Below are 25300 nucleotides of genomic sequence, written 5' to 3'. Positions count from 1 at the left end.
CTGATTTGGCTCAAATTGACAGTGCAAGCTTCTTTCAAACTGAAATCTCAGCCCCCACTGGCCCCAGGGCAGGGTTACCCTGTCTGAGCTGAGGGGACCAAGGCACCTGCTCATGCAATGGTCTGTTGCCTGTGTGAAGGGCAAACCTGGCACCTCAGCATGGCAAGACAAGCCGTGAAATCCGGAAGGGTCTCAACAGGCGGCTCCACGCTACACCGGGGCTCCCGCATCTCACCCGCCCTTCTGCAATGGCAGCGGCACGTGGAGGCTCCCTCGCCCCGGCCTGTCAGGCCCTGGTGGGGGTCCTTTAGACGCACAGTAGAAGGGGGAGCTGCCGTCTCCTGCCTTTCACCCCAGCGGAACAAAACCATCGCTCAGTGGGAGCCCGGAACCTCCCAGGAGCTTGCAGGTGCCGGGAGGCGCCGCGTTGGCCCAGCCCAGGAACAAGTTTACAGCGTGGCCGAGGCCCCGGAGCCTTCTCCACAGACACGGAAATTCACCTTCCTAGAATCAATCTAAACCCACATTTCTCAACAGGAGGAAGAAGCTGCTCAGACAGGTGAGCCCACAGCATCCTCTGCCATTTCCCTTTGCTGCCATGGGCGGTGCCCTACGTTACCCAAACGCCCCAACCAGTAGCAGCCAGACTGGAGGGGCCTTCTGAGGACGTGGTGCTGTCGCCCAGGGATGCGCACGGAGTGGGTGGTGCTGCGTGGAAATGCGAGTGCCGCACCGAGAGAAGCCAGAGGGCTATGTGCCCAAAACACCAGTGGGAGGCGGCGGTGGGAAGCAGGCAGGAGGGAAGGGAAGGCGGCTCCATCTTTACCCCAGCCTCCTGCTTCCTGGAGACTGCTCCGAAAGGTGTTCGTGGAACAACTCTCGGCCAAGCATTAATATAACAGACAACTAAACCACAGAGACGCGCTCCCAAGGCGAGGCTGAGGGTTTGGCGGGAGCACACGCTCCCTCCCGTCTTGCCTTTGTTGTGGGAGCTGCTGTGAATTCAGCAGGCATTCAACTTAGGAGGAAGGCCGGGCTCAGGGGCGGAGGGCTCGTCCCGCGTAGGCACTGGTGGGGCAGGCGTGGCCTCGGGGCAAGCAGGGGCCCACTGCCAGTGTCCTTACCTTGAACTTGCTCTCTTCCCAGGGTGGCGCCCAGCCACAGCCAGAGGCAGAGGCCGAGGTGTGCAGGGGCTCCGGAGCTCATGGTGCTCGGGCTGTGGCGGGAAAGAGGCCATGCCCTTCAGCCGTCCCCCCGTCTGTCCCCTCCCCGACCACAACGCCAGAGCTTCTCCACATCCTCGAGGGCCAGGCAGCCTGTCCCCACACCGGGCTCCACCCCTCACATGTGTGAGGACCAGAGGCCTGCAACCTGTTGTCTAGGGGATACCTCCCAGCTGCCTAAAACTCAAGGACCCAAGGCTAGAGCTGGGGCTGCCTCCCACGCCCACCCCACTCTTGGCATTGACACCACTGGGGGCTGCTCTGAGTGACATCAGGACCCCCAGCCCCCAGTTGTCCCCACGCCCAGTGCAGGGGTGGCTGGGACGGGCATGGGGCCTCCTGCTTGTGGGGCTCCAGAGGGCCGTGGAGGGCTGAGGCAAGGGGCGAGCTCTCCAGGCAATGTCTGATTGCTGGACATGTGGAGTCCCTGCGGCCCCAGCCTCGCCCTGGAGGCGGAAGGGTCATCAGAGACCTGTGGAGGAGAGTGAGAGCTGCCTAGTAGGAGTGGGGAGCGGGTGGGTCTGGGGGACGCCAGCCGGGGGTGCAGGGTGTGTGTGCCATGGGCACACGGCTCTGAGGCCGAGACAGGGAGGCGGCCAGGGCCACTGGAGAGCTGAGTGGGCTACAAGGAGGACCAGAAAAAACCAGGCCTGGCCCACTCAAAGGGGCTGGGAGTGGAGGTTGGATTTGGGGTGCTCTGAGGAGCAGCTGAGGGGGACTCAGAGGCCAGGGTGACCCAGTGACCAGTGCCCAGAGGTGCCACTCGGAGAGGTGGGGAGCATGTCAGCTGCCAGGCCCGAGTCCTCCACCTGCCACCACGCCCAGGGCTGAAGGAGAAATGCCGGGGGTTCACTTGCACTCCGTTCCCCTGCACCCCCAGTCCCCTGCACGCCCCACTCCCCCACACTCCCGCTCCTCCACAGCCCCACTCCCCCCGCACTCCCCCTACCCCCACACTCCGCTCCCCTGCACTCCTCCTCCCCCCGCACTCCCCTCCCCCCGCACTCCCCTCCCCCCCACACTCCCCTCCCCCACACTCCCCCTCCCCCCGCACTCCGCTCCCCCGCACTCCCCCTCCCCCCTCCCCCTGCACTCCCCTCCCCTGCACTCCCCCTCCCCCAGCACTCCCCCTCCCCTGCACTCCGCTCCCCTGCACTCCCGCTCCCCGAGACTGCTCATGCCAGCCCCTCACCCCACGCACCAACTCGGGCCTTTAGAAGGCAGACAGAGCACTCCCGGCAGGCCGGGCCCCTACCCCTCTGTGCTGAGCTGAGGGCATGGCTTGAGTGCAGGCCCTGGTTCTGTGAGCCCCAGCCTCCCACACAGTAGGGTTCTAGGGTCCTGAGTGACCCAGGCCCTCCCACCCCCTGCAGCCAAACAGAGACCCCCCCAATACACGCTCCCTCCCAGTGTGTGACCCCAGTATCCCCACCAGGGAATCTGCTCCTCTGCAAGGGAAAGGCCTCACCCGGTGGGAAAGCCACCGGCTTAAATCAGGGATTTCACGCCCGCCCGGCCAGCCAAGGGCAGTCAGGTAAGACCCAGGCATTGGAACAGGAGGCACCTGAGGGCTGGGCTCCCAAACTGATCACAGAGGCGCCAGTGGGCAGCCCGAGTGCCCCCAAGTCCCTGGATCCTCCCACCCCAGAAACCTGGCTTGACTCAGTGGGACCCCTGCCAGGGCCACAGGCATCCAGCCTGAAGTGCAAGCCGCTCTCTGCTCGATGTGCACCCTCCTCGTTCCCCCACAGCCCTGGATGTTGTATGAGACCCCCAGAAGGGAGCCCTTGGTGAGAGCTCAGGCAGCCCCGGGCTCCCACTGCCCCGGCCCCTCCTGGCCACACCCCGTGTGTGCTGGGCACCCCAGTCCTATGGCTCACAGGGGCACTTGGCCTCTATCTAGACTTTTCTGAAAGTCAGTCACCCTCAGATCACAGGCTGAGTGGATCCCCTGGCAGCCCCTTATCCACCCAGCCTCAGGACCACAGGGAAGTCACCCACCTCCTCCTACTCCTGGGACCCCAGTCCTCTCTCCTGGGGTGTGCTGGTCCACTCTCGTCCTGCTGTGGCCACAGGAAGGCTGGAGCTTATGAAAGGCTTCTCCTCCACGGAAGTCACTGCCCCAGCCCACCCCCCGACCCACCCCTCGGCCTGCCTCTCTCTCCTCCCCTCCCTTTGCCCTCCACCCTTCCTGTCTGCCGCCCCGGGCATCTCTCCAAGAACGGGGACCACAAAGATCCCAGCATGAAGGACCCCACTGCACAGCAGGGCAGGGTCCCACCAGTGAGGAGGCAGGGGCTGCACGGCCCAACACTTTTACTTCTCACTCCCAGAGGGTCCATCCTACAAGGAGAGGCTCACAGGGAAAGCCACTCAGATGCCAAGGCCGCCACGTGTGGGTGCTGGACACTAGGGGTTCTGGCTGCCCACTGTGGGGAGCAGGCTGCAGCGGCACCTGGTCCCCCACCCATGAGGTCACCCTTCCCCTCCCCCAGTATGCCCTCCCAGCCCATCCTAAAGGCTGCCACCACCCAACCCACTTTGCAGACTGGTGCCGGTAACCAGAGCTTCAGCAGGTGCCCAGGCCTGGAAAACAGGCCCCTGACCCGACGGGACCCTGGGCTGCTCCCAACTGGAGCAGCCCAACACTGGCCCTGCCCCTGCCCTGGCCCTGCCCCTGTCCCACCCCTGCTGTGACATAAGGCCCCACCTAGGCAGCGCGGAGTCCCGTAGCACCTGCCGGCTATAAAGGGCCCGCCGCTCACAGCTGTCCCTGCCCCGGGACTGCCTGGGAGATTACAGATGCACCCCAGCGGCCCTTGCCCAATGACTGGGTGGTGACGCAAGTGTAGGCATCCCGGCCTCACTGCACAGCCTCCTGAGAAACTCACTGTCCACAGCTCAAGGTGGATCTGGCCGAGGCATCTGCCGCCCTGATACACCCGAGTGCACCCAAATACCTGTCCCGACCTCTGTCTTTAAGGACCCCAGCCTAATACCACGCGTCGCATGGGTGCTTCAGGGCCACTGGAGGCAGCTGTCGGCCTTGTGAGCCCAGTCCCCAAGTCCATGCCTCCTCTGCACTCAGGACAGTGCGAAAGGGCCAGCCCCCTTGAGGCCTCCCGACCCTGGGTTGCCTGAGGCCTGAGGGAGGATGAGCCTCTCCCGACCCCGCCTGCTGCTCTGGTAGCTGAAGAGAAACCACTTGGCCTGGCCCCAGGCTCAGCCTCCAGAGGCAAAAGATGAGCTGGAGGTGCTCGGTGAGAGGCCAGCGCTGGCACAGCGGCCACAGAGGAAGAGGTGACACCTGCTGGAGGCAAAGGCCCAGGCTGGATGCTGCGGAGGAGAGGGGCCAACCTCTCCATCACCTCCCTGGATCCCTGGGCCACACCGATTCGGATTCAGGATACACCTCTTCACGAGCACCTCCTTTTTCTCGAAACGGAGTCTCGCTGTTGTCACCTGGGCTAGAGAACAATGCCGCAATCTCGGCTCATGGCAACCTCAGCCTCCCGGGTTCCAGCGATTCTCCTGCCTCAGCCTCCTGAGTAGCTGAGATTACAGGCACCCACCACCACAACCAGCTAATTTTTGTATTTTTAGTAGAGATGGGGTTTCACCATGTTGGCCGGGCTGGTCTTGAACTCCCGACCTCAGGTGATCCACCCGCCTCGGCCTCCGACAGTGCTGGGATTACAGGTGTGAGCCACCGCACCCGGCCCATGGCCACCTCTTGCACAGCCCATCCACCAACTGGCTGTCCCGGGGAAGCAGCCTGGGAGATGGTGTCAGGTCGTCGCAGTGGCAGGCTCCCAGGGGACCGCTGGTGCCTGCAGTCCCGGCCATGGCCAGAGGAGGGCGCCCAGCCTGGCAGACGGGCACCAGGCACCAGGCACCAGGCGCAGGGGTGCAGCCCCGGCTCACAGGCTCCTGGGAACAGGCGTGTGCACCCACATCCCACACATGCAAGCCAGCGTCAGGGTCATCACAGACCAGGCAGTCAGGAACCCAGCATTCCTGGCTCATGAAATGTGAGCTCCCCAAGGGCGGACCCGTCTGCCGTTCACCCCGCCCCTGCTCCTGGACTCCTGACACCTCTGCAGCACCCCTCAGACCACGTGGCAGTGATCTGGCTCAGGCAGGGCCGGCGAGCTGCCGGGGTCACAAACGACAAAGGGACAGGACAGAACCTGGGTCGGCCACTGTCCTCTCCTCACCAGGGTACTGTGGCCTGAGGCCCCAACCCCACAGGAACCCCCCGCATGCTTGTGGCCAGTCACACATCACCCGGTTCCAGGTGGGATCCCAGGCCCAGAGGTCCCAGAATTGGGGACATGGCCCCAGTGGCTTCCTGTGCAGCCTCCAGCCCCCGAGAAGCCTCAGTGCTCTGGGGACTGACCCCCAACCCCCGCCTGACTGTGTTGGCTGGGTCAGAACAGAGCAGGGCCAGGCCCCACAGCCGTCAGCCTCACCCAGCCTCCTCTGTCGGCCAGCAATGAAGGCTCACAGGGTAGGGCTTGTCCCTGGAAGGCTCAACAGGGGGCCAGTGGGCGTGATGAGTGGGTGGCCAGGGGAAACCCAGTGCACTTAGAAAAGTTTCGGGAAGGGCAGAAGCTGGCCTTGAGCATCCACTGGGTCACGCCAGTATCTGGGGACAGACAGCAGAGGCTGGCTCAAGGGAAGGGACGGGTGGCAGAAGGTGCCCAGCGTGGTCAGCCTGGACTCCTGGAGCCACGGTAGGGGTGGAACTGCATGCTGGAGGCCGGGAGCTGTGCAGCGTTACTGCCCATGCCCCACCAAGCTGGCCAGAGACCGAGACCAGGCTTCAACCAAGAACGGACTCCAGGCCCACAAAGCCTGGCCGGGACCCGCCACTTTCGTCTTCCCCATCCGGCAGTTCTGACCTCAGCCCACCTGCCCTAAAGCGCTGCCGCAGAGCAGGCTGACCCTTGGGAGCCGCCCAGTTGAGACACAGAGACTCCAGGACCTCTGTGGGCCTCTCCTGGCTACAGCCACCCTCCTTGCCCTCCAACCCCAGCATCAGGTGGCACCTGGAGTTTCCTGGATACGGGATGGGATCGTCCCCAGCATGAGCGGTGTTGAATCTCTGGGAGGGGCAGGAGCTCTCCTAGACACAGGCCCTGGTGCCATCCTCTACTACAGGAGCCACTGCCCACCTCCCCGGGCCAAAGGTCACTGGACCCCACCACAGTGTCTCGCTGGCCAGCCGGAGGCACATGCCAGGACCCCGTAAACTCTTCCCTGGCTGGGTCACCCAGCTGCCTGCTCCCCTACTCCCCAGAAGCTCTGGCTTAGATGGGGTGATGCCAGGGCCTCCCCAGGAGGGCTAGGTGGAGGGGGCCAGGAGCAGTGAGGGAGCCCGCCCACGATTCCTAGTGTCCCACCCCTGCCTTCCCGGGGGTCCCATGACCCTACTCGCACAGCACTGGAAGTGGCCCCTTGGGATGCACCCAGACGTTCTGCATGTTCCCGTATGCTTTATTGGAATGCTGTCAGGTCTGCGCCTTCCACACGGGCCCTCACACACAGCCAGGAGAGGCCCCAGCACCGGTCCCAGGCCCACCTGCCCGCACCTGCGGAAGGGAAAGGCCGTCACCCTCCGTGGACGGGGTCTCGGCCACCACATCCACCTTCTGAAGGTGGCCCAGACACCTCCACGCTGCTGACTGCACTTCCCATCAAAAGGGACTCCCTGGGGCAGAGTGGGCCGTCCCCCTACCTCCGAGGAAGGCACCCTCCTGGGTGGGGACAGACCTTGGCTCCCTGCTGCCAAGTCAAGGTGCTGGCGTGGAAACAGGCACATGGAACACCACATCCCACTGTCCAGGGTGGAGTCCACCCCTCCTCGGAGCACTCAGCCCACCAGGGTCCAAGCAGCCCTCGGGAGATACCACGCGGCCGCCCACGTCTCAGCTTGGAGAAAGACACGCAAAGACCCCCACGCTCAGCTCTCGGGGGCTGGCTTCCTGGGCCCTTTGTGCTGGCCGCTTTCCCGGTGGCTTCTCAGCACCTTGAGCCTCTGATCCCCCACCTCTGACCTCAGGTCCAACTACAGCAGGTGGCTGCTTCGGTGATCAAATCCCTCCGTGGCAGCCAAGGACACCGGCCCTCCACACCAGCTACCAAGAGGGCTGGTGCCCACAGGGAGGACCGGGCGCCAGGAGGGCTCGCTGAAATCTCGGTCCCATCCTGTTCTGCAAGTGGCTGAGTCCCCAGGGTGGGACGAGCACAGGGGCTGAAGGGCCCAGGCTGCTCCAGGAGCGCTGCAGACGGCGACCAGGAAGTGGGGTGACCAGGGAGCGTGGCCAAAGCCACAGTGATGAGCACGGTGGCAGGGAAGAGAGCACCTCACGTACAAACTGCACGAGCTTCGGGCGCATGCATGGCTGGCAAGACTGAGGGTCACACAGGGCGGACAAGGGAGACGAGTCACACGTGGCAGCACATCATCCAGTCCTCGGGGAGGTGAGGGTTGGCATGTGGTGGGCACCGGTGTGCAGGGCAGCCCCATCCCGGGGCTGGAGCTTCCCTAGACCCAGGCACCACGCACAGGCATCCCCTGCTCAGCTCCTGAACCCGGCCCCTCCTGCCTGGCCACGTCCGCTATCGCACCCTCCTGCATCAGGGCCGAAGGCCCACCCTGCGCTCCTTTTTCTTCCAGGGTGTTCCAGGATGGTCAAGTTTCAGCACTGAGAACAGCTCAGGTGTGGGTGTGGCTATTGTGGAGGCCGTCTCTGGTGAACCTGGTGAACTTGGTGGTGGGATGGTGCTGATGCAGGGGAGCCACAGAGGGTTACGACCGACGCGGGTTTGACAGCACAGGCCCAGGCAGGCGTGGACTCGGGAGCCGAGGGTGGTCGGATGGCAGCGTGAGCGCCAGTATCGTTTCCAGCATTTCCATCTTTACCACTCCAGTCACTCTCTTCAAAAAGAAAGAACTAGAGCAAAGCCAAAGTTAAATATCTCAACAAGAAGGGACACCTCACGTCGCTGACAGCTCGGCACGTGGCTGGTCCCAGGCCCCAGAGACACTGCGTAGTGAACCGGCCGCTGGAACGCGGTCACAGGCCTCTGTGCTGCAGCCCACCTCCCAGCAAGCCACGCGGAGCCCCGGCCTTGAGTCCAAGAAGGCCCAGGGGAGTGTGGGACGGGACGGCCCCCACACAGGCTGGACAGCAAGCCGCCCCCACGCACCGAGACTCCCCACGCGCAGGCGGCGCGCACCCGGGTCTCCCTAGGGTCCTGCCTCCCGAGACGCTGTCCTCACACTGCAGTTGCTGATTCTTGGGTCAAATGGAAGGAGGAGGAACGACGAGGGCAGAGTGCAAACACGAAGTCGCCCGGGGGCGCTGGGGATGGGGGCGCGGTGGGCCCTACCAGTTCTGGTTGTCCCAGCCATCATCAGTGGGCACGGCCGGCGGCACTGCCTTCTTGGTGCCCTCCCCGCCCTCCCCGCCGTCGCTGTTGCTGTTCCTGTTGGTGGAGGCCGAGCCCCACACCTCCCAGCTGTCCGAGCTCCTCCTCTCGGTGGAGGTGTCCGCGCACGTCCAGCTGTCGCTGCTCGGGGACTTGCGGGTCTTGGTGGGCTCAGCACTTCCAAAGGTCTCCCAGAAGCTCTGGTCTATGTTGCTGTTTTGGAAGTGGTCCGGACCGCTGTTCTGATAACTGTGGCCCTCCGAGGGGCTTTTAAAGAGACAGAAGGGGGACTCTAAATGACTGTTACTCAGTCCACCACTGGGAATTCTGTGCCGCCGAGAGCTCTGCACCTGGACAGTGACCGCCTTCCCAGGCCAGCACTCGGGGTCCACAGCAGCCCCACCAGGTGGGATCTGTTTCTCCCGCTTCAGAGCAGAGGAAACTGCTGGGGAGCTGGAGAACCAGGGCCCACTCTTTATCAACCACCCAAACTGGAGGACAGTTTTACAGAAAACTTCCTTTTCTACCAGCTCCAAACTGCTGCAATAAAACAGTGGTTTAGTCAAGTGGGGAGGGGCAGGGGCACTTGGCCTCAAGCCCGGACACAGGCCCTCCCAAGCGACGCCCTCAGCTACTCTGGCCCCAGATCTGGCCCTGCCCTCTGTCCTCAGCTGCAATCACACCACTGAAAAACCACATACACAGAGGGAGAGAAGGGACGTGGTGTCTGCAGGGAAAATTTGGACCCACCTAGTGGGCAGCGCATCTGTGCCCACCAGGGCTGGCCTCTCAGTAGACAGCACAAGGCCAGGCCCGATGAGATCCCCGGTGGTTCCCCTGTTGGGGTCAGAGGCCGAGAACAGCAGCCAGCTTCCAGCACAAGCACCTGGGGTGCCCAGCACTAAGGGCAGAGCTGGACATGGGGTCCAGGACAGGTCTCTGGGGCCCCAGCCTTCCTGTCCCCTGGCCCCCGACCTGCTCCATCCACCCAGAGTCTGAGAGACAGAGGAACAGCAGAGCAGCGCCAGCTCCTCCTACGTGGGGGCGTGTGGGTGAGACCCTCCCTCCCACCCTAGCCTGGGGAGCCCAGCTCCTGCAGGGTTCCAAAGAGCACACAGCAGGACAGAGACAGGCAGGACAGGCCTCTGCAGCTGCAGAGCACTCGGAAAGCCTCCACAGTGCCCCCTCCCCAGCAAAGATGCCAGCCACCTCCCGGAGAGGCTCCACAGTGCCCCTTCCCTCCCCAGCAAGGATGCCAGCCACCTCCTGGAGACCCTGTGGGAGGAGTGGCCAAGGCAGGGGAGTGGGATGCAAGGCCCAGGAGGGGACACAGCGTACCTGTCCAAGGGGCCCTCTGCTTTCCCCGAAAGAAAGGTGGTGACGTCCCGCCATCCCTTACTACCGACTCCCTGGACCTGGAAGGAGACAGGAAGAGAGGTTAGGCAGGCCCTGTCGCGGCACAAGCAGCTTCAGGAGGCCCCCACACGCAAGCCAGCGCGCGCCGTCCCGCTGAGAAGACCCAGGCAAAATCCAGAAACAAGAGGTGCCTCGCACACACGTACAGACACAGATGCGCCCGGCCACTCTGCAGCGGCGCCAGGTAGTGTGGGACATGGCAGCGAGGACAGCCTCGTGCACAGACCTCAAGAGCTCCCACCACATGCTTGGGGGAGAGGAGCGAGGCCTGCTCTTCCCTCCCCGTCTGTCCGCAGAGCGCCTCATGCCAGGAAACAGGACAAAATGCACGCCCCAAATGGCCCGCAGAGCAGTGGGACTGATGGCAGCAAAGACGGTGCTGGCACTTACCGAGGAAAAGGCCAGCAGCAGCAAGATAAGAGCAGAGGAAGAAGTGACAGTTAGTGGCTGACCGGGCCGCAGTGGGCCAAGCTGTTCCCATATCCCTCGGGCTGTCAGGCTGGGCAGCTCTCCTCCCGTCTCAGAGGACAGCGGCCACTGCCAAGCTGGGCTGAGGGCTGCACGGGGCACACCCTGCTCTCACGCCCAGGGCCGTGGAATATGGAGACTGGCTTCGACTGTGCCCGCGTATCTGGCAGGCTCCCTACCTTGGACGCCAACTGAGAGACCCCACTGGACACATCATCAAAAATCTTTCCCTCCTTCACCTGCACGGATGAAGACAGCGGCATTAATGGGGGCGGGAGAGATGAAAGCTTAAAGCTTCAGGAGTGCAGAAATTCCCTGGTGAGGGCATCCGAAATATCAGAGGCATGTGGATACCCATCAGGCTGAGCCCCAGAAAGTTCTACAGTGGCCCCAAAGGGATTCCAGCATCAAGAAACCATGTCACTGTGAGGCCTGGTGTCTGCAAACGTGGCCCCTGCCAGCCACTGCTGACAAATAGCAACGTGACCTGAGGACACCCCACGCTGCCCCAGGTGGGTCTTCCCCACTTGTCCCAGTCAGGCCCCGAAGGAGGCAGGGAGCTGGTGGGGCTCTTGACCCCCTAGGATGGCAGGCATCATTCCCATACCAGAGCCTCCTCTGGGCACAGCTCCGCGGCCAGCTGTGGGGGTGAGGCAGAGAACCGAGGTGGGCTGGGGGTGCTGGGCTGGGGGGCCAGCTGTGGGGGTGAGGCAGAGGAACGGAGGTGGGCTGGGGGTGCTGGGCTCTGGGGCCAGCTGTAGGGGTGAGGCAGAGGAACGGAGGTGGGCTGGGGGTGCTGGGCTGGGGGACCAGCTGTAGGGGTGAGGCAGAGGAACGGAGGTGGGCTGGGGGTGCTGGGCTGGGGGACCAGCTGTAGGGGTGAGGCAGAGGAACGGAGGTGGGCTGGGGGTGCTGGGCTGGGGGCACTGCAAGGGAAGCCCTAGGCCAGGGGAAGGGACCAGCTGGGGGGTCCAAGAGGCGCCCAGGCCCCAAGGAGGACGCCTGTGCTGGAGAGGTGGGGTGTGAGGCTGGGCCTTGCTGAGTCCCAGCTGCTGGACAAACAATCCCCCTAACGCCCCTGACACACCCACGTCCCCTGGAGTGAAGGGCTCCAGGCACAACCACCCAGAGCTGCCCGTTACCTTCTCCTGCGCAGGCTTGAGGACGTTCTCGTTCAGGCTGTGGCCCAGCTCGGACGCCTGTAGGAAGGGAAGTCACGTGAGCCCCACGACAGCTCCACCACGGGACATGGGTCGGCAGTGGCAGCACAGGCCAGCAAAGGGCAGCACGAGCTTCACCAGCAGGAGGGAAGGCAGCAGGATACAAGCGCAGGGAGCAGGAAACGGGGCTTTGCACACAACACCTGAAGGGCAGTAGGCCGCCACCTCTAGAAGGCGGAGACCGCGGCCCCCACCAATTCTTGCAGGAAGGTCCCCCTCCAGGGTCCTCCCTCACGCGCCACCATGCGGCCGGCAGGGCCGGGCTGGTGGGAACATGCCCTGTGGAGCCTGTGCCTGAGGCCAACGCCAGCTGTAGCCACCCCATGCTGACCTGCGACGCCTCTCCTTCCTCCCCAGGCAGTCACCGAGTCCCCCCTGGAGGGAAGAGGGCACGGAGGCTGGGGCCATAGGAAGAAGCTGCTGAGAAAGGAGCTCAGCCTCTCCTGATCCTGGGTCAGTGGAGTCGGGGCCACGTGGCCACCTGGGGATGTGGTGTGAGGCCTCCTCTTCCCTCAAAGGCAGGGAGCAGCACGGATCAAAGGCCGGAAAGGGAAGAACTCGTCATAGAGCAAAGATCCTCCCCTTTCCACTGCGTTCAAGGGAGCGCAGGTGGCCAGGAAACCCTGCTCAGCAGCTCTGCGCCCAGTGCCCCCGCCCTCCCTCCAGCACCTCCCCGGCAGCAGGCCTGGGTTGGGGGTCTGTGTGTTGCAGATGGGGGTCTCATTTTTTTGCCTGGGGGGAGCGCAGTGGTACTGCGCAGGAGTGACAGGCACACACAGCCAAGCCTGATGCAGATCCTGGATCTTAAAGGAGAGCCATGGACCGAGGCCAGGGAGAGGGTCTGAGCGTGCGCACATGTGAGGTGACACAAGACAGTGGCAGCACGCAGGAGGGACAGAGGAAGCCAAGCACATTCTCGGCGGAGATGCGGGCGGCATGCACGAGCAGACACGGGCTTTACCGGCTCCGGCTGCTGCTTGTGACCCCAAAACTTTACCCGACAGCAAGAAGACAGGTGAGGAGAGAGCAAGGTGAGGGGCGGCATTAGTAACCAGCAGTGCCTTCGAACCCGCCATGGGGTGCCGCAACACTAAGGCAGCACCGGGCAGGCTCTCAGCAACACAACCCTGGAGCAGCCGCTCCCTGCCCTGGAACTGACCACCACCTTCAGAAACTGCGCGAGCGACTGCACCTCAGGACCCTGGGAGGCCCGCGAAAAAGCCAGATGGGCGTCCCTGCAGCTGGTGGTGGGCACGTGGGGAGACTCCCTCAGAGAGGAAGGGGTGATATGGGCCACGGGGGTGACGGATGGGCACCTCGTGAGAAAGGACTCCCTCGCCCAGGGGGCAAAGGCGCGTCCTAGAGCCATGCACAGCTCCACGCCTGCAGTCCTGAGCTTTCATGGTGAGCCTCACATGGGTACTGCCTCCTGGGTGTGATTCTGAACCCGAGGACAGCCAGATCACAGCCCTGACCACCAAGTGGGGACTGCGGGGCCCCTACCCACATCCTAAAGAATAAAAAACATGCAAAGGCCTGAGGCCACACTGCCCCAACTGGGGGAAGCCCTGGCCAGAGCAAAGGGACGCCCCGTTGCCTCGAAGCGCAGACGCGTCCGGTGTGCCGCAGGCACAGCACCAACCACAGCGGCCCTTCTGGCTGAGCGGCCACCGCCAGCGCGGGCCATCTGCCAAGCCGGGCAGTCCTGCTCCCAACAAGGTGGCCGGCCACAGTGGCCGCACACCGGTACCAGCTACCAGTGAGCAGGAAACGAGTTTGGCCCTGCAGGCCCTGAGCGGGTCCATGAGGCAGCCACCCAGGCATGAGGAGGGGAACAACATGGCAGGAACACCCCCTTCTACGCTGGGACCCCTCAGCTCTGAGCATGTGGCCTGAGAAGAGGCAACCAGGCAGCTTCAGGTGCTGCATGTGACGTCAGACTCAGGATAGTTTCAGATGCACCAGGGTGCAGAAGCTTCTCCTCTGTTACCTTCTGACTCGCTTGGGATCCAAACTTTGTAGCCTAAAATGAAAAACAAAGACAAGGCTTGACAGACTTAACACGGGCTGCCAGGCATCCTTCCTCAGGGCCCACAGACTCAGGTCCAGGACTGTCTCTCAATGGCCCCCGGGCTGCCAGCGGCTCTGGGCGGGCCCTATTAACTCTCAGATGCCCAGAAGAGCTGCAGCGGGCACTGGATTAGCACAAATGCTGGCCTCTCCCTAGAGGGAGGCCAGCTCGGTGTGCTATTGGGGTGAGGGCACAATGAGCAGCGTGCAAGGCCAGGGAACATCAGGGCCAACCCCATCCTCCAGACTTCAGGACAGGGCCGGGGCCTGCTGGAGCAGAAGACAGGCTGGGGAAGCCACACCAGCGCTATCTTCAATGGACAATGCCACCGCCCCAGCCCCATCTACCCCGCTGTGGGGACGGCTCCATGCCCAGCACAGTCCAGGCACCTTGGTCACTTTAAAGCTCTGGGGGAGGAGAAAAGGCCCGGTCGTGACACTCTGGCTGGAAGGTACCTGGGCCTCCCCAGGCCGCAGCCCTCCCGTGGAGACGAGAAAACGGAGGCCCTGGCGGGAACCAGAAGCTGACGCTCGGCAAAGTCACGGGGCCGTGGGAGCTGGAGCATGGACACCTGGCCTGCTGCCCCTTCCAGGGCCCTCCCAGGCCTTCCTCTCCCAGGGAAGACACGGGGCCAGAGTGACCACAGGGGCATGTGACAGGTGAGCGCTGTGACGGGGGAAGACATGGGGCCAGGGTGACCACGGGGACATCTGACAGGTGCGCACCGTGACTTCCGCTCACAAGAGCCCCACCCTAGGTGCCTTGGCTGCTTGTGCGGGCAGCTGCAGGCACCCAGCTGCCCCGCGCTGCCCTGCTCTGGGCTTCCCCTTCTCCTGTAACACCACAGCCCAGCCCCTGGGGGCCCACGCCCCATCCTGGTGTCAGGCCTGCTCTTGGGTCTCTGCCTCATGCTTCACTGTCTGCCCTGACGAAAGCCCCAAATCCTCCCCTCATTTCAGGCTGAGGAGCAGGCGAAAGAGAGAAATCGCTATCAAAACACGACTTGAGCCCCAGAAGAAGCTCCAGGGCACAGGGTGCCGGAGACCTGCCCTGCTTGGATAGGGTGGAGTCTAGGAATCAATGGGGCTCACATCTCCCTCACTTTCATCAGGGCAGGACCCCTTTGCCAGCAGCTGGTCTGACACAGGAGCGGCTCCTGACAGCCTGGGCTGCTGTGTTCCTGCAGAACCTCCAAGGCCTTGGGACCACCCTGGCTGGTACTGCGTTGGCACAGCCTATGGTTACAGCACCCAGAAACCCTCTGTGTCCCACATCCCTTCTGCAGCTCCCAGAACCCCAGGCCAGCAGCGGCCAGTGTCCCGAGGGCCTGGTGGGGACAGTGGCATGGCGGGGACAGTGACTTACGCCCTCCTTGGCTGCCGAGGCAAACCGGCTGGCTCCAGTGGTGAAGCTGCTCCAGCCCTGAGGGAGGCGACAAAGAGCAGCCACATCAGGACTGGGGCCCAGGAACCCGGCGCTGAGCAGAGTATCTCAGCAAGGAAAAGGACCAAGGCAGAGGCTGCCCCAGGCCCCCATCCCAACCTGACCCCACCGCGCCTGCTTCTCCAGGCTGCTGGAGGAGTGCAACTGGACCCAGGGCACAACAGACATGCACCCTCTACCCCCACCTCGCCAACTGCAGTGCTCCCAACACAGCGCAAACCAGCCTCCCGTGGCTCCCACCACCCTCAAGAAGCAAGCCCACCCTGCAGGGCAGGACCCCTCCCCACGGCCGGCACTCCCTCCTGCCTCCCTAGAGGAACAGGCAGAGGTGAGGCGTGTAGGGTCACGACCACCGTAACCTGCTCTGCTTCATCTATGCTCAGGGTTTCCTTCTGAGCCTCCCAAGATAATTAAAGCTATTTAAAAAAATAAACGTCTCATTTCAATCACAACTCACCCTCTTCCTCCTAAAGGAAGCGCAAAGGCACCCTCACTTGAGAGATCACCAAGCTGAGCTGCCTTCCCCAGAGAGCAGCTTCCCAGCAAAAGGCAGCAGAAGGAAGGGCCACAAAAATGAAGCCCACGCACAGGCTGGAAAAATGCGCTTTTCTTCCCTAAAGATGTAGCAATGACTGCAAGGGCAAGCAACCACGGCCGTCAGCGGCCAGAGGTGCAACCAGGCCACCCCGAGCAACTGGAAGCTCCACACACTTGGGGGCTCTTGCAGATGAAGACACCCGTTCTAAACCTGCTTATTTCCAGTTAACATACTTAGAAGATCTTGTCATGTTAGTTATTAAAAAGCCCTTTCTGGCCAGGCGTGGTGGCTCATGCCTGTAATACCAGAACTCTGGGAGGCTAAGCAACTTGAGAGGCCCAGGTGGGAGGATGGTTGAGCCCAGGGTTCCAGGCCACAGTGAGCTATGATTATGCCACTGTACTCCAGCCCTGGCAACAGAGCAAGACCCGTCTCCAAAAGAAACAAAAACAAAAAAACAAAAAACGAAATAAGCCCTTCCTTGGCTCTCAGCGCAAGCTCCCGTTTAAGCGGCCCCCGTGGCCAAAGGCTCAGGTTGCTGGTGTCACGGACAACAATGCTGCAATGAATAAAAATCTTTTTTTTTTTTTTCTGAGATGGGGTCGGACTCTGTCGCCCAGGTTGGAGTGCAATGGTGCTGTTTCGGCTCTCTGCAACCTCCGCCTCCCGGGTTCAAGCAATTCTCCTGCCTCAGCTTCCTCAGTAGCTGGGGCTACAAGGCACATGCCACCCCGCCTGGCTAATTTTTATATTTTTTTAGTAGAGACGGGGTTTCGCCACATTGGCCAGGCTGGTCTCGAACTCCTGACCTCAGGTGATCCGCCCGCCTTGGCCTCCCAAAGTGCTGGGATTACAGGCGTGAGCCATCACACCTACAAAAATCATTTTTTAAAGATGGTAAAAATTTCCTTGGAAAAAGAAAGTGGAACAAAATATATTCCTGTTAATAGCAAAATGGCAACAAGCCCAGGGTGTCATACTCTGAACATCTGACCTGGAGCTTCCAGGCATCCCCAGACCAGAAATGGCCCTGAGTGACCTCAGGCAGCGCCCGAGCAACTTCCCAGCGCTGCCAGAGACCCAAGCACAGAGCCAGCTTCCCAATGCATGTAGCACTCCCCTCTGCAGAGAACCTGGCCAAGTGGCTGCCATCAGAGTCCTTGGGTTCCTTGGAAGAATGGCTGTTGTTAGATTTGAAATACACACATTTTGTGTTAGAAGTAAGTGACGGCCGGGCACGGTGGCTCACTCCTGTAATCCCAGCACTTTGGGAGGCCGAGGCGGACAGATCACCTGAAGTCAGGAGTTCGAAACCAACCTGGCCAACATGGTGAAAACCCATCTCTACTAAAAATACAAAAATTAGCCTGACGTGATAGTAGGTGCCTATAATCCCAGCTACTCAGGAGGCTGAGGCAGGAGAATCACTTGAACCTGGGAGGCAGAGGTTGCAGTGAGCTGAGGTCGCACCACTGCCCTCCAGTCTGCAGCCTGGGCGACAAAGCAAGACTCCGTCTTAAAAAAAAAAAAAAAAAAGGAAGTGATTGAATACATTTGGGATCTGAAAAATTTAAGCCACATTTTTGAAAGAAAACGTCGCTGAAGGTAAGAGAGGGGTCCTTAGATCAGAACAAGGCAAAGAGCACATGTTCCAGGACTGCCACACTGCCCACTATGGCCCGTCGTGCCCTCAGGCCGGGGTCTGCCCATGGGAGATGCTCTGCAGGGCCAAGTCCTCACCGAGTACAGGGAGGACATGGCGTTGTTGAGGAAGTCATCTTCTTTCTTCTGAGGCGGTGGCGTGTTCCCAAACCCCACGTAGCGATTCCCCTGGGCCCTGAAAACAAAGCGGACAAGCGGCCGAAGATGCTGGCATGAACCCTGCTCCTCCTGAAGGCGTGGGGCCCTGAACAGAGGCAAGGCTGGGGCTCTGGGGGATGTGCCAATGTCCCCACGCACAGGACATGCACGCTGCCTCCTATGGCAGCAGGAGCCTCGGCAGCTCCCCGGCAGCAGAGAGATGTGCTTTCTGCTCATTTAAAAAGACCCTCCTGCCACATCACCACAGGGTCCCCAGCAAGTCCCCAAACCCAGCCACAGAAGTACTAGAAGAAGGATCAAAACAACTTAATATGACAGCTTTGGGGATAAAAATTCATTTATAGGTCCAGCAGATTCCAGGCAGAAAATGTGTTATGCTTTTCTTCTAAGTGTTAGCATTTCTCTACACCCAAGACCCCCAATTCACACCTGGGCAGCTGGGGGTCACTGCAATACACCCAAGACCCCCAATTCACACCTGGGCAGCTGGGGCTCACTGCAATACACCCAAGACCCCCAATTCACACCTGGGCAGCTGGGGGTCACTGCAATACATCTAAGACCCCCCAGTTCACACCTGGGCTGGCTGGGACTCACTGCAATACACCCAAGACACCCAGTTCACACCTGGGCTGGCTGGGGCTCACTGCAATACACCCAAGACCCCCAATTCATACCTGGGCTGGCTGGGGCTCACTGCAATACACCCAAGACCCCCCAATTCACACCTGGGCTGGCTGGGGCTCACTGCAATACACCCAAGACCCCCAATTCACACCCAGACAGCTGGGGCTCACTGCAATACACCGAAGACCCCCAATTCACACCCAGACAGCTGGGGCTCACTGCAATACATCTAAGACCCCCCAATTCACACCTGGACAGCTGGGGCTCACTGCAATACACCCAAGACCCCCAATTCACACCTGGGTGGCTGGGGGTCACTGCAATACACCCAAGACCCCCAATTCACACCCGGACAGCTGGGGCTCACTGCAATACACCCAAGACCCCCAATTCACACCTGGGCAGCTGGGGGTCACTGCAATACATCTAAGACCCCGCAATTCACACCTGGACAGCTGGGGCTCACTGCAATACACCCAAGACCCCCAATTCACACCTGGGCAGCAGGGGGTCACTGCAATACACCCAAGACCCCCAATTCACACCTGGACAGCTGGGGCTCACTGCAATACACCCAAGACCCCCAATTCACACCTGGGCAGCTGGGGGTCACTGCAATACATCTAAGACCCCCCAATTCACACCTGGGCTGGCTGGGGATCACTGCAATACACCCAAGACCCCCAGTTCACACCAGGCTGGCTGGGACTCACTGCAATACACCTAAGATCCCCAATTCACACCTGGGCTGGCTGGGACTCACTGCAATACACCCAAGACCCCCAATTCACCTGCATACCCTGCACCGCGCATACCTGGGTCCCACACCCACTGCACATGGGAGGCCCCAAGGGAAGCAGCCCTACCCACCAGACTGAACCCTGTGGGCCTGGCCCACCCGAGGTGTCCCCAGCTCTCAAGTCCTTACCCTTGATAGGAGCCGAGGTCATCATTCAGCCAGTCTTCAAAAGCCTTGTCCGAGGAGGCAGTCACACTCTGCGGCTGGCCAGAGGCTCTGAAACCGAGAATCGAAGGCTGGTAAGGCCAAAACTGGGTGAAGTCTGAGGTAACCCCAGAAGCACCCCCAGAACCATGTGGCCTACATGGGCAGTGCCTTCACGTCACCCCTGAGAGCACCTGAGGCCAGGGTGGCCTTCAGCTCTGAGTGGCTGCTCGGGCTCAGGTGCTGAAACCCCAGCAATGCCAGCCTCATGGGCAACACGAGAGGCCTCCACAGTGGGCTCTGCGCTCTCCCTGTTGGCAGGAGGCAGCGGGGAGAGGTGAGGCAAGAGGGCCGAGGGCCTGGAATCAAGCCGGAGTTGCCCACAGTGCAAAGCCTTCTGTCAGAAGCACGTGGACGTGGCAGGACTACAGGGCTCCAGATGAGGTGGGGAGGCCTCGTGCTACCCAGTCACCCCACCCGGGACGCTCCTGCAGTAGGACGTGGGATGCATCCATGACGGGGTCAGTTCAAGGGTGCCAGGGCCAGTGCCACAGGCAGATGGGCAACTCTGGGGAAGGGCAGACAACACCCCCGTGAGCAGATGAAGATGTGAACTCCCACAGCGCCAGGGCAGACACGGCTGTGTGCACACCTGGAAGGTGTGTGGAGCTCACCTGGGGTGCTATCTGAGACAGCTCTATGGGTGTCTAAATTTACTAAAAGCTTGTATTGTTTTGGCAATTTTAAAAAGCTGTTTTTCCCACTGACTTCTGGGAAAAGAGCTGTCACAACAGCAAAGAAGGGGAGAATTCTGTGGAGAAACCCAATCTACTAAGTTCAGGACCCAGTGGAAACTGTACTAAGGCCCATGAGGAGCAGCTACCGGTGCACCGTGGACGGCAGCGTCCTGGGCTGAGGTGGGGTCCAGTTCTGGGCAGGTGATGACTTCAGAGACCACTCTCTGCCTTCGGCCAGAGTGGCCACCTGACAAGGAGACACAGGACATTAGAGAGCATAAAGGCGCCTGGCGATGCCCTCGGGCACCGTTGACTCTAGCGCACCCCCCACGGCCCGCCTGGAGCACCCACCACCCGCAGCCTCCTCCAGGCCCCCCTCGATGGCCCCTGCTCAGGTGCACAGACCAGGTGTGGATGCGAGGCCAGGACTCACTTTACAATGAACAACAGTGCTGGGGAGCTCCTAGTTGGTGCAGCTCCAACTTCCAACACAGGGGGACCCACCTATTTGGCCTCCAAACTTCTTAGAAACACTGTGCCCAACAGGTCACAGAGGCAATAAACGGTCACAGCTGCTTTCTCCCCTGGAGGCGGGGAAGGTCTGTCTCCCCCCGCAAGCCATTTGCCTCCCCTCTGGGCAGGAAGCCTCTGCTCCAGGGTGGCAAGTTGTGTGTGGCCCAGTGGGTGTGTTAGAACCAGCAAAAGAACCGACTCCAGAACCACTAAAGGCCACAGTCCAGCTGCCACAAACGGCAGAGCAGCCCCACACCATGGGCAAGAGTGAATCGGGCCCATCTCTACCTTATCCCTAAAGAGGGCCGCGGCTCTGCTGTTGTACTTCTCCTGCAAGGACCAGCAAGGATCGTAATCCTCCTGAGACTCCAGGAACTCTCGGAACTTAGCATTCCCACCAGCTTTCATCTTCTCAAGCTCAATGTCCTTCCACTTGTCCATAGTAACAGAGCGCACAAAGCTGGAAAGCAGAGGATCGAGCAGATCAACCAGCACCGGGGACACCCAGGGACACCCTCGACCCAGCATCGTCCTGAGAATTAGACACAGCAAGCAGCAGCCACAGGGAGGCCGAGTGGCCAGCAGCTGGAACTCTGTGCCATGGCGTCACTGGAGTGGACACTGGCAAAGCAATGGGAGGTGGCCCCCAAGCTTCCCTGGCGTCAGCACCTCCGGTGTCAGGAACAGATGCTGGGGTGGCCGCAGGCTCTCCGCAGAGCCGGAGTGGCAGGACACTGACCTGAGGTGCACCCCAAGCCCGCGGTGTCTCCCCGAGCACTCCAGGCAGATCCAGATGCCGTAGGTCACACTGACCCACTGAGGATTGAATGCGCCACACTCAAAACAAACCTGCAAAGGGGCCACAAGTGACTCACCAGGTGGCTCAGGGCAGAGCCCAGGGACCCCAAAGACCCGACAGGTGGCCTCAAGGAGCGAATGCAGAGGGCTGCCCAGGGTGGCCGGGGGTGTGGGTCAGGGCAAGGCGTGAGGGGAAAGAGCCTCCGTGTAATAAAATGTTGACACGGGAAGACGAGGCGGACCTGTCCTTAGAGCGAGTGACCTGAGAAATGTGGAGGAGCCCCCACCCCTGACAGCCAGCAGTGATGAGCGCCAGAAATGGCACCACTCTAAGAGCCGGCCACCCAGGCCACCAGCCAGCACAAGCCACGCACGTCCAGAGCCACGCCAACCACCATCCACTGCAGGAGGGTCCCAGAACTACAGGCTCAGAGTACAATTTCCCGGAACTCACTGACCCTGACCAAGCCTTAGGGTGGGGGGTGGGGGGACAGAGGCTTACGTTGTTCTCATCCTGCACCCTGACTTCTTTAAGAACCTTCCTGGTTCTTGGGCTGGCCATGATGCTGCAAAGGAGAAAAACAAACACTTTAAACTTACAAACAGGCTACTCTACAAAAAAGAAAATAACATCTGTCCAAAAACACCACACAACAGAAAACCTGAGGGGCAATCTGTTGAGCTGCTTGGAAGCCCCGGTCACAGGGCCACTCACAGCAGGGGTCCGCGGGGACCACTTACTGAAGAATCTGTTCCCCATACCCCCAGGAGGCTCCCAGGCTGCGGCCAGGGAGATGATCAGGAAGACCATATAATTACTGCTGCCTCTTTGCTTAAGCTTATTCATCACCAAGACTGCACCATTTATGAAAAGTCCTGTTTTCTAATGGTGAAATCCACAGCAAGGGGTAGTCTTTAAAAACACACACAGATTGGCTGCAAAATTCGATTTTCCACCTAAAAGGCGACACACCACACTTGGGCTGATCACTGCCAACGACAGGAAGCCCAGGGACTCTGCGCTCCAGCCTCCCCACCACCTTCCCAACGCAGTGCAGGGAGGCTCCCGCCTGTGCCCTGCTGCCTGGAGTGTGTGGAAAGTCCAGCCTACTGGGGGACCTGCAGTAGGTCCTTCTGGGGCCGTTCTGAGGCATGGGGGCGACAGTGTGGCTGCTGCAGGACAAGGAGAGTGGCTTCAGACCATCAGCCCCCACCACGGTGACTCACGGGGACCCTAGTGGGACAGCAGCAACAAGGTTTAGGGTGAAGAGAAAACCTATGGATGTCTCTGCAGCTCTCCTAGCTTTAGCAAAGTACAACTTCAACTGGTGGCCCATCTAATTCAGGACCAGGAAAATTGATATAGTTAAGATTCAAAGCCAGAGGAAGGGGTGGTACCAACCCCAGCGTCAAAGGAGAATGACCCAGTGGCCCTGCACACCACGCCACCGAGCAAACTGTAGAAGACAGTCCAGCCTGGAGGCAGCAGACCTGGATGCCTGCCAGCCCATGCCTCAGTGCATTGTCTCTCTGAGGCTCATCCCCCTCTCAATATGAACGGAGCCGTGTGCTGTTCCCTCTACCTCTCACTACACAGAGAACACGGTGAACTCTGTAAGCCATGGGAAGCTACACACGTGTGTACTGCTGACCTTCCCAGTGCCAGCCCTTCCCTCCTTCACTGTGTTTAAGAGGACTGTGTAGACCAGCTTTCCTATTCAGTGTAGGCAGAGTTTTTAAAAAACAAAAAAGAAAAACCTCTGTCTTATATTTCATTTCTAATCTTCAGTATCCAGAAATAAGATATTCACTGGGGGGGGGGGGGGGTCCCAACTCCACACGGCCAAAGTTTCTAAATTCTGAAGCCCATGACTCCTAGTATTGACCAGTGCCCACCTTAAACCTATTCAAAGTTAGGAAATAAACACCTGTTTTCTGCAGTTCATCAAAACAAAACCAAAAGTTCACCCTGGGCTCCCTTCTGCTCCATAATTCTGTGCCTTCTGTAAGAGTGTCCAGGAAGCACAGATCATGAGGCAGACATCTGAATGCTCACTCCTGACCGCAGGACCTGGACCCCAGCATGACTCATTCAGGTGGATACCGTCATCAAACTGAGCATCCACCCATACAGCCGACTGAGGATGGAATAAGGAAAACCTGTGTGGAGAGGTGCCCTGGCGGAGCGGGGAGCGGGACTGAGCTTACAAGGGCCTCGGGACACATTCTTGTCACAGCAGCCACTGAGGGCCCTGTGCAGAACCACGGCACATGCAGAAGCCACGGCCCACGGAGAGGAGGTGAGCCGCCAAAGCAGGACGACACCAATCCTGGTCGCCATACTCGGTGCTGTACTCTTTCCATAGCACCACGCCTGCCCTCGGGGCTTATGTATTGGTCAACAGACACAGGCAAACAAAAGTCAGAACCATGAGGAGACGGCTTGAATTTCTAACTGTAAAACATACAGGATACTCACAGAACTACCGGAGGGAGAGAGTGTGTAAAGGAAAGGACTTGGCTTGGATTTAAGAGGAACTCCTCTACGTGACTATTTTGGATATTCAAGAGCCCTAGTTCCCTGAAATGTTAAAGTTAGTAACACGAAAGCAAATACCTCCTAACCTTCAAAAGTACAAATATGGTTTATCTTGAAAAATAACGCAAAAACTCTGAACGCTTGAAACCAAGATGTAAAAATATATCTCCTTCTTAGGACCCTCACTTCTTAGGGGGTTGAAGCTCCACCGGGCTTCAGAGGCCACCTGACTGGGATGTGTCCAGGCCGAGTCCTGGGTCCGAAGGAGCTCGGGAAAAGGGTGTTGAAGGGGACGGGGCAGGGTCCTGCTCGCGCCCCGGGAGGCGACGTGCGTGGGCAGGGACCCTCTGGACTCCCGTAACCGGTGGGAGATTCCAGATCCGGGGTGCGGGTGGAGGGCAGCTTCGTACGGAAGGGGGCACGAGGGGCGGGGGGCGGCACGGCGGAGGGGCGGCTGCAGCGGGGCGTCCGCGCGAGAAGGGCCCCGCCGCCCAGCGCCGAGGGAACTGGGGTAGGTCAGGGTGGGCGCCCCCAAGCTCTGGGGCAGCAGCCTCAGGGTGGAACGGGGTCCGGGTGGAGGAGGCTGCGGCAGGGAGGTCCGCCCGCGAAGGCCGGGGACGACGCCGCGGCAGCCGGGACCTCAGGCCGAGCCCGCGCCGCCGAGCCGCGCGCTTACCTGGAGGGAGGGGCGGGCAGGGCCGCCGGGGTCAGGCCAGGGCCGGGGTAGGGCCGCCGCACTGCAATGAGGATGCGCCCGGTCGCCCACCAGCCGCCACCAGCTTCCGGCTACGTTGCGCTTTGCAAGGTCTCACGGGAGCCGGCAAGGGCGGGACTTCCGCCTCAGGCCCCAGCCCCTGAGGCGCGCACCCGCCCGGTCGCCATGGGGACGCGCAGCCACGCAGTCCAACTCCCACCCCGGGTCCCGGACCGCAGCTGGTCGTAGTGGCCGCGGAGGACGGCAGCCTTTGGGGGCCGGGCGGGAGAAGCGTCCGTTCATCCGCGGAACCAAGCTGAGGTGCTTCTGGGACGGCGCGTTCACCGGGGGCCGACAACGGGGGCGGGGCGGGTGGGGGCCTGGGGCGGGAGCTGCGGGGCTGGGACAGCCGGGCAGGGGGACGCAGGTAGGAGGACCGGGGGCCATGGAGGACCGGCAGGGGAGCGAGGTCTACGGGGCGGGGGCAGAGGGGCCAGGACAGCCGGGGACCGGCAGGGGGACTCGGGTAGGAGGACTGGGGCAGCGGGCGACAGGCAGGGAGGCGAGGGTCACAGGCAGTGGGCAGCAGGGGACCGGGGGACCGGCGCGGGGGTGGAGGGTTGCGTCCTGGGGCCCATGCTCCCGCCCTGGGGTCTGACTCTGTCTCCCACCACCCGAGCCTTTGGGCCCTGGTAGGAGGCGGCGGGGTTGAGAGCGTCTGCGGGCCCCCACCCCTGCCACGCAGACGCCCCAGAGCGCAGGTGCGCCATGGTGGGACCTGAGTCTGCACTAGGAAGGTACAAAGCTGAAAA

General features: G+C 61.2%; 2 protein-coding genes across 22 annotated transcripts in view; both read right to left on the bottom strand.

Moving 5' to 3' along the window:
• COL20A1 (collagen type XX alpha 1 chain) overlaps positions 1-3330 on the bottom strand; it is a 38796-nt gene extending 35466 nt beyond the window's left edge. For all 5 annotated transcript variants that reach the window (XM_055104558.1, XM_055104560.1, XM_055104559.1 and 2 more), the window contains exons 1-2: positions 3225-3330; positions 1125-1216 (exon numbers count right to left, since the gene is read on the bottom strand). In XM_055104558.1, coding sequence (XP_054960533.1) covers positions 1125-1206 — 82 coding nt within the window. In that variant the 5' untranslated portion in view covers positions 1207-1216; positions 3225-3330. The remainder of the gene's footprint in view (positions 1-1124; positions 1217-3224) is intronic.
• A 579-nt stretch (positions 3331-3909) lies between these two features.
• Positions 3910-24627, bottom strand: ARFGAP1 (ADP ribosylation factor GTPase activating protein 1). Of its 17 annotated transcripts, none has more exons than XR_610361.4 (15): positions 24471-24627; positions 21758-21821; positions 21197-21306; positions 20746-20917; positions 20091-20191; positions 19193-19279; positions 17557-17653; positions 15201-15257; positions 13755-13787; positions 12726-12755; positions 11687-11743; positions 10724-10783; positions 9999-10075; positions 6964-8927; positions 6705-6817 (listed from the first exon to the last, which is right to left on the bottom strand). XR_610361.4 is itself a non-coding variant. In XM_008962266.4 (15 exons), the coding sequence occupies exons 2-15, from the start codon at positions 21815-21817 to the stop codon at positions 8866-8868; spliced, it is 1242 nt and encodes a 413-aa protein (XP_008960514.1). In that variant the 5' UTR covers positions 21818-21821; positions 24471-24627; the 3' UTR covers positions 6705-8865. The 17 variants fall into 17 exon arrangements, 16 of the variants coding, with proteins under 16 accessions (XP_063457217.1, XP_063457216.1, XP_063457218.1 ...); XM_008962266.4 differs by adding an exon at positions 10223-10461 and having other exon boundaries at positions 6705-8927; XM_063601146.1 differs by lacking the exon at positions 6964-8927 and having other exon boundaries at positions 3911-6817.
• Between the last annotated feature and the right edge of the window lie 673 nt (positions 24628-25300).

The sequence above is a fragment of the Pan paniscus genome, chromosome 21, assembly GCF_029289425.2.
Source record: "Pan paniscus chromosome 21, NHGRI_mPanPan1-v2.0_pri, whole genome shotgun sequence".
Classification (NCBI taxonomy): Eukaryota; Metazoa; Chordata; class Mammalia; order Primates; family Hominidae; genus Pan; species Pan paniscus.
The sequence above is the reverse complement of the archived record's forward strand: the minus strand, read 5'-3'. Positions and strand labels throughout refer to the sequence as shown.

Excerpts from the sequence above, each read along its gene's own strand:
- ARFGAP1 (XM_008962265.4), bottom strand. The coding sequence starts at position 21,817 with ATGGCCAGCCCAAGAACCAGGAAGGTTCTTAAAGAAGTCAGGGTGCAG. Across the intron at positions 17,654-19,192 it reads GACCTCGGCTCCTATCAAGG|GGCCCAGGGGAATCGCTACG; the intron begins GTAAGGACTTGA and ends CTTTGTTTTCAG. Across the intron at positions 11,744-12,725 it reads ACAAGCAGCAGCCGGAGCCG|GCGTCCGAGCTGGGCCACAG; the intron begins GTAAAGCCCGTG and ends CCCTTCCTACAG.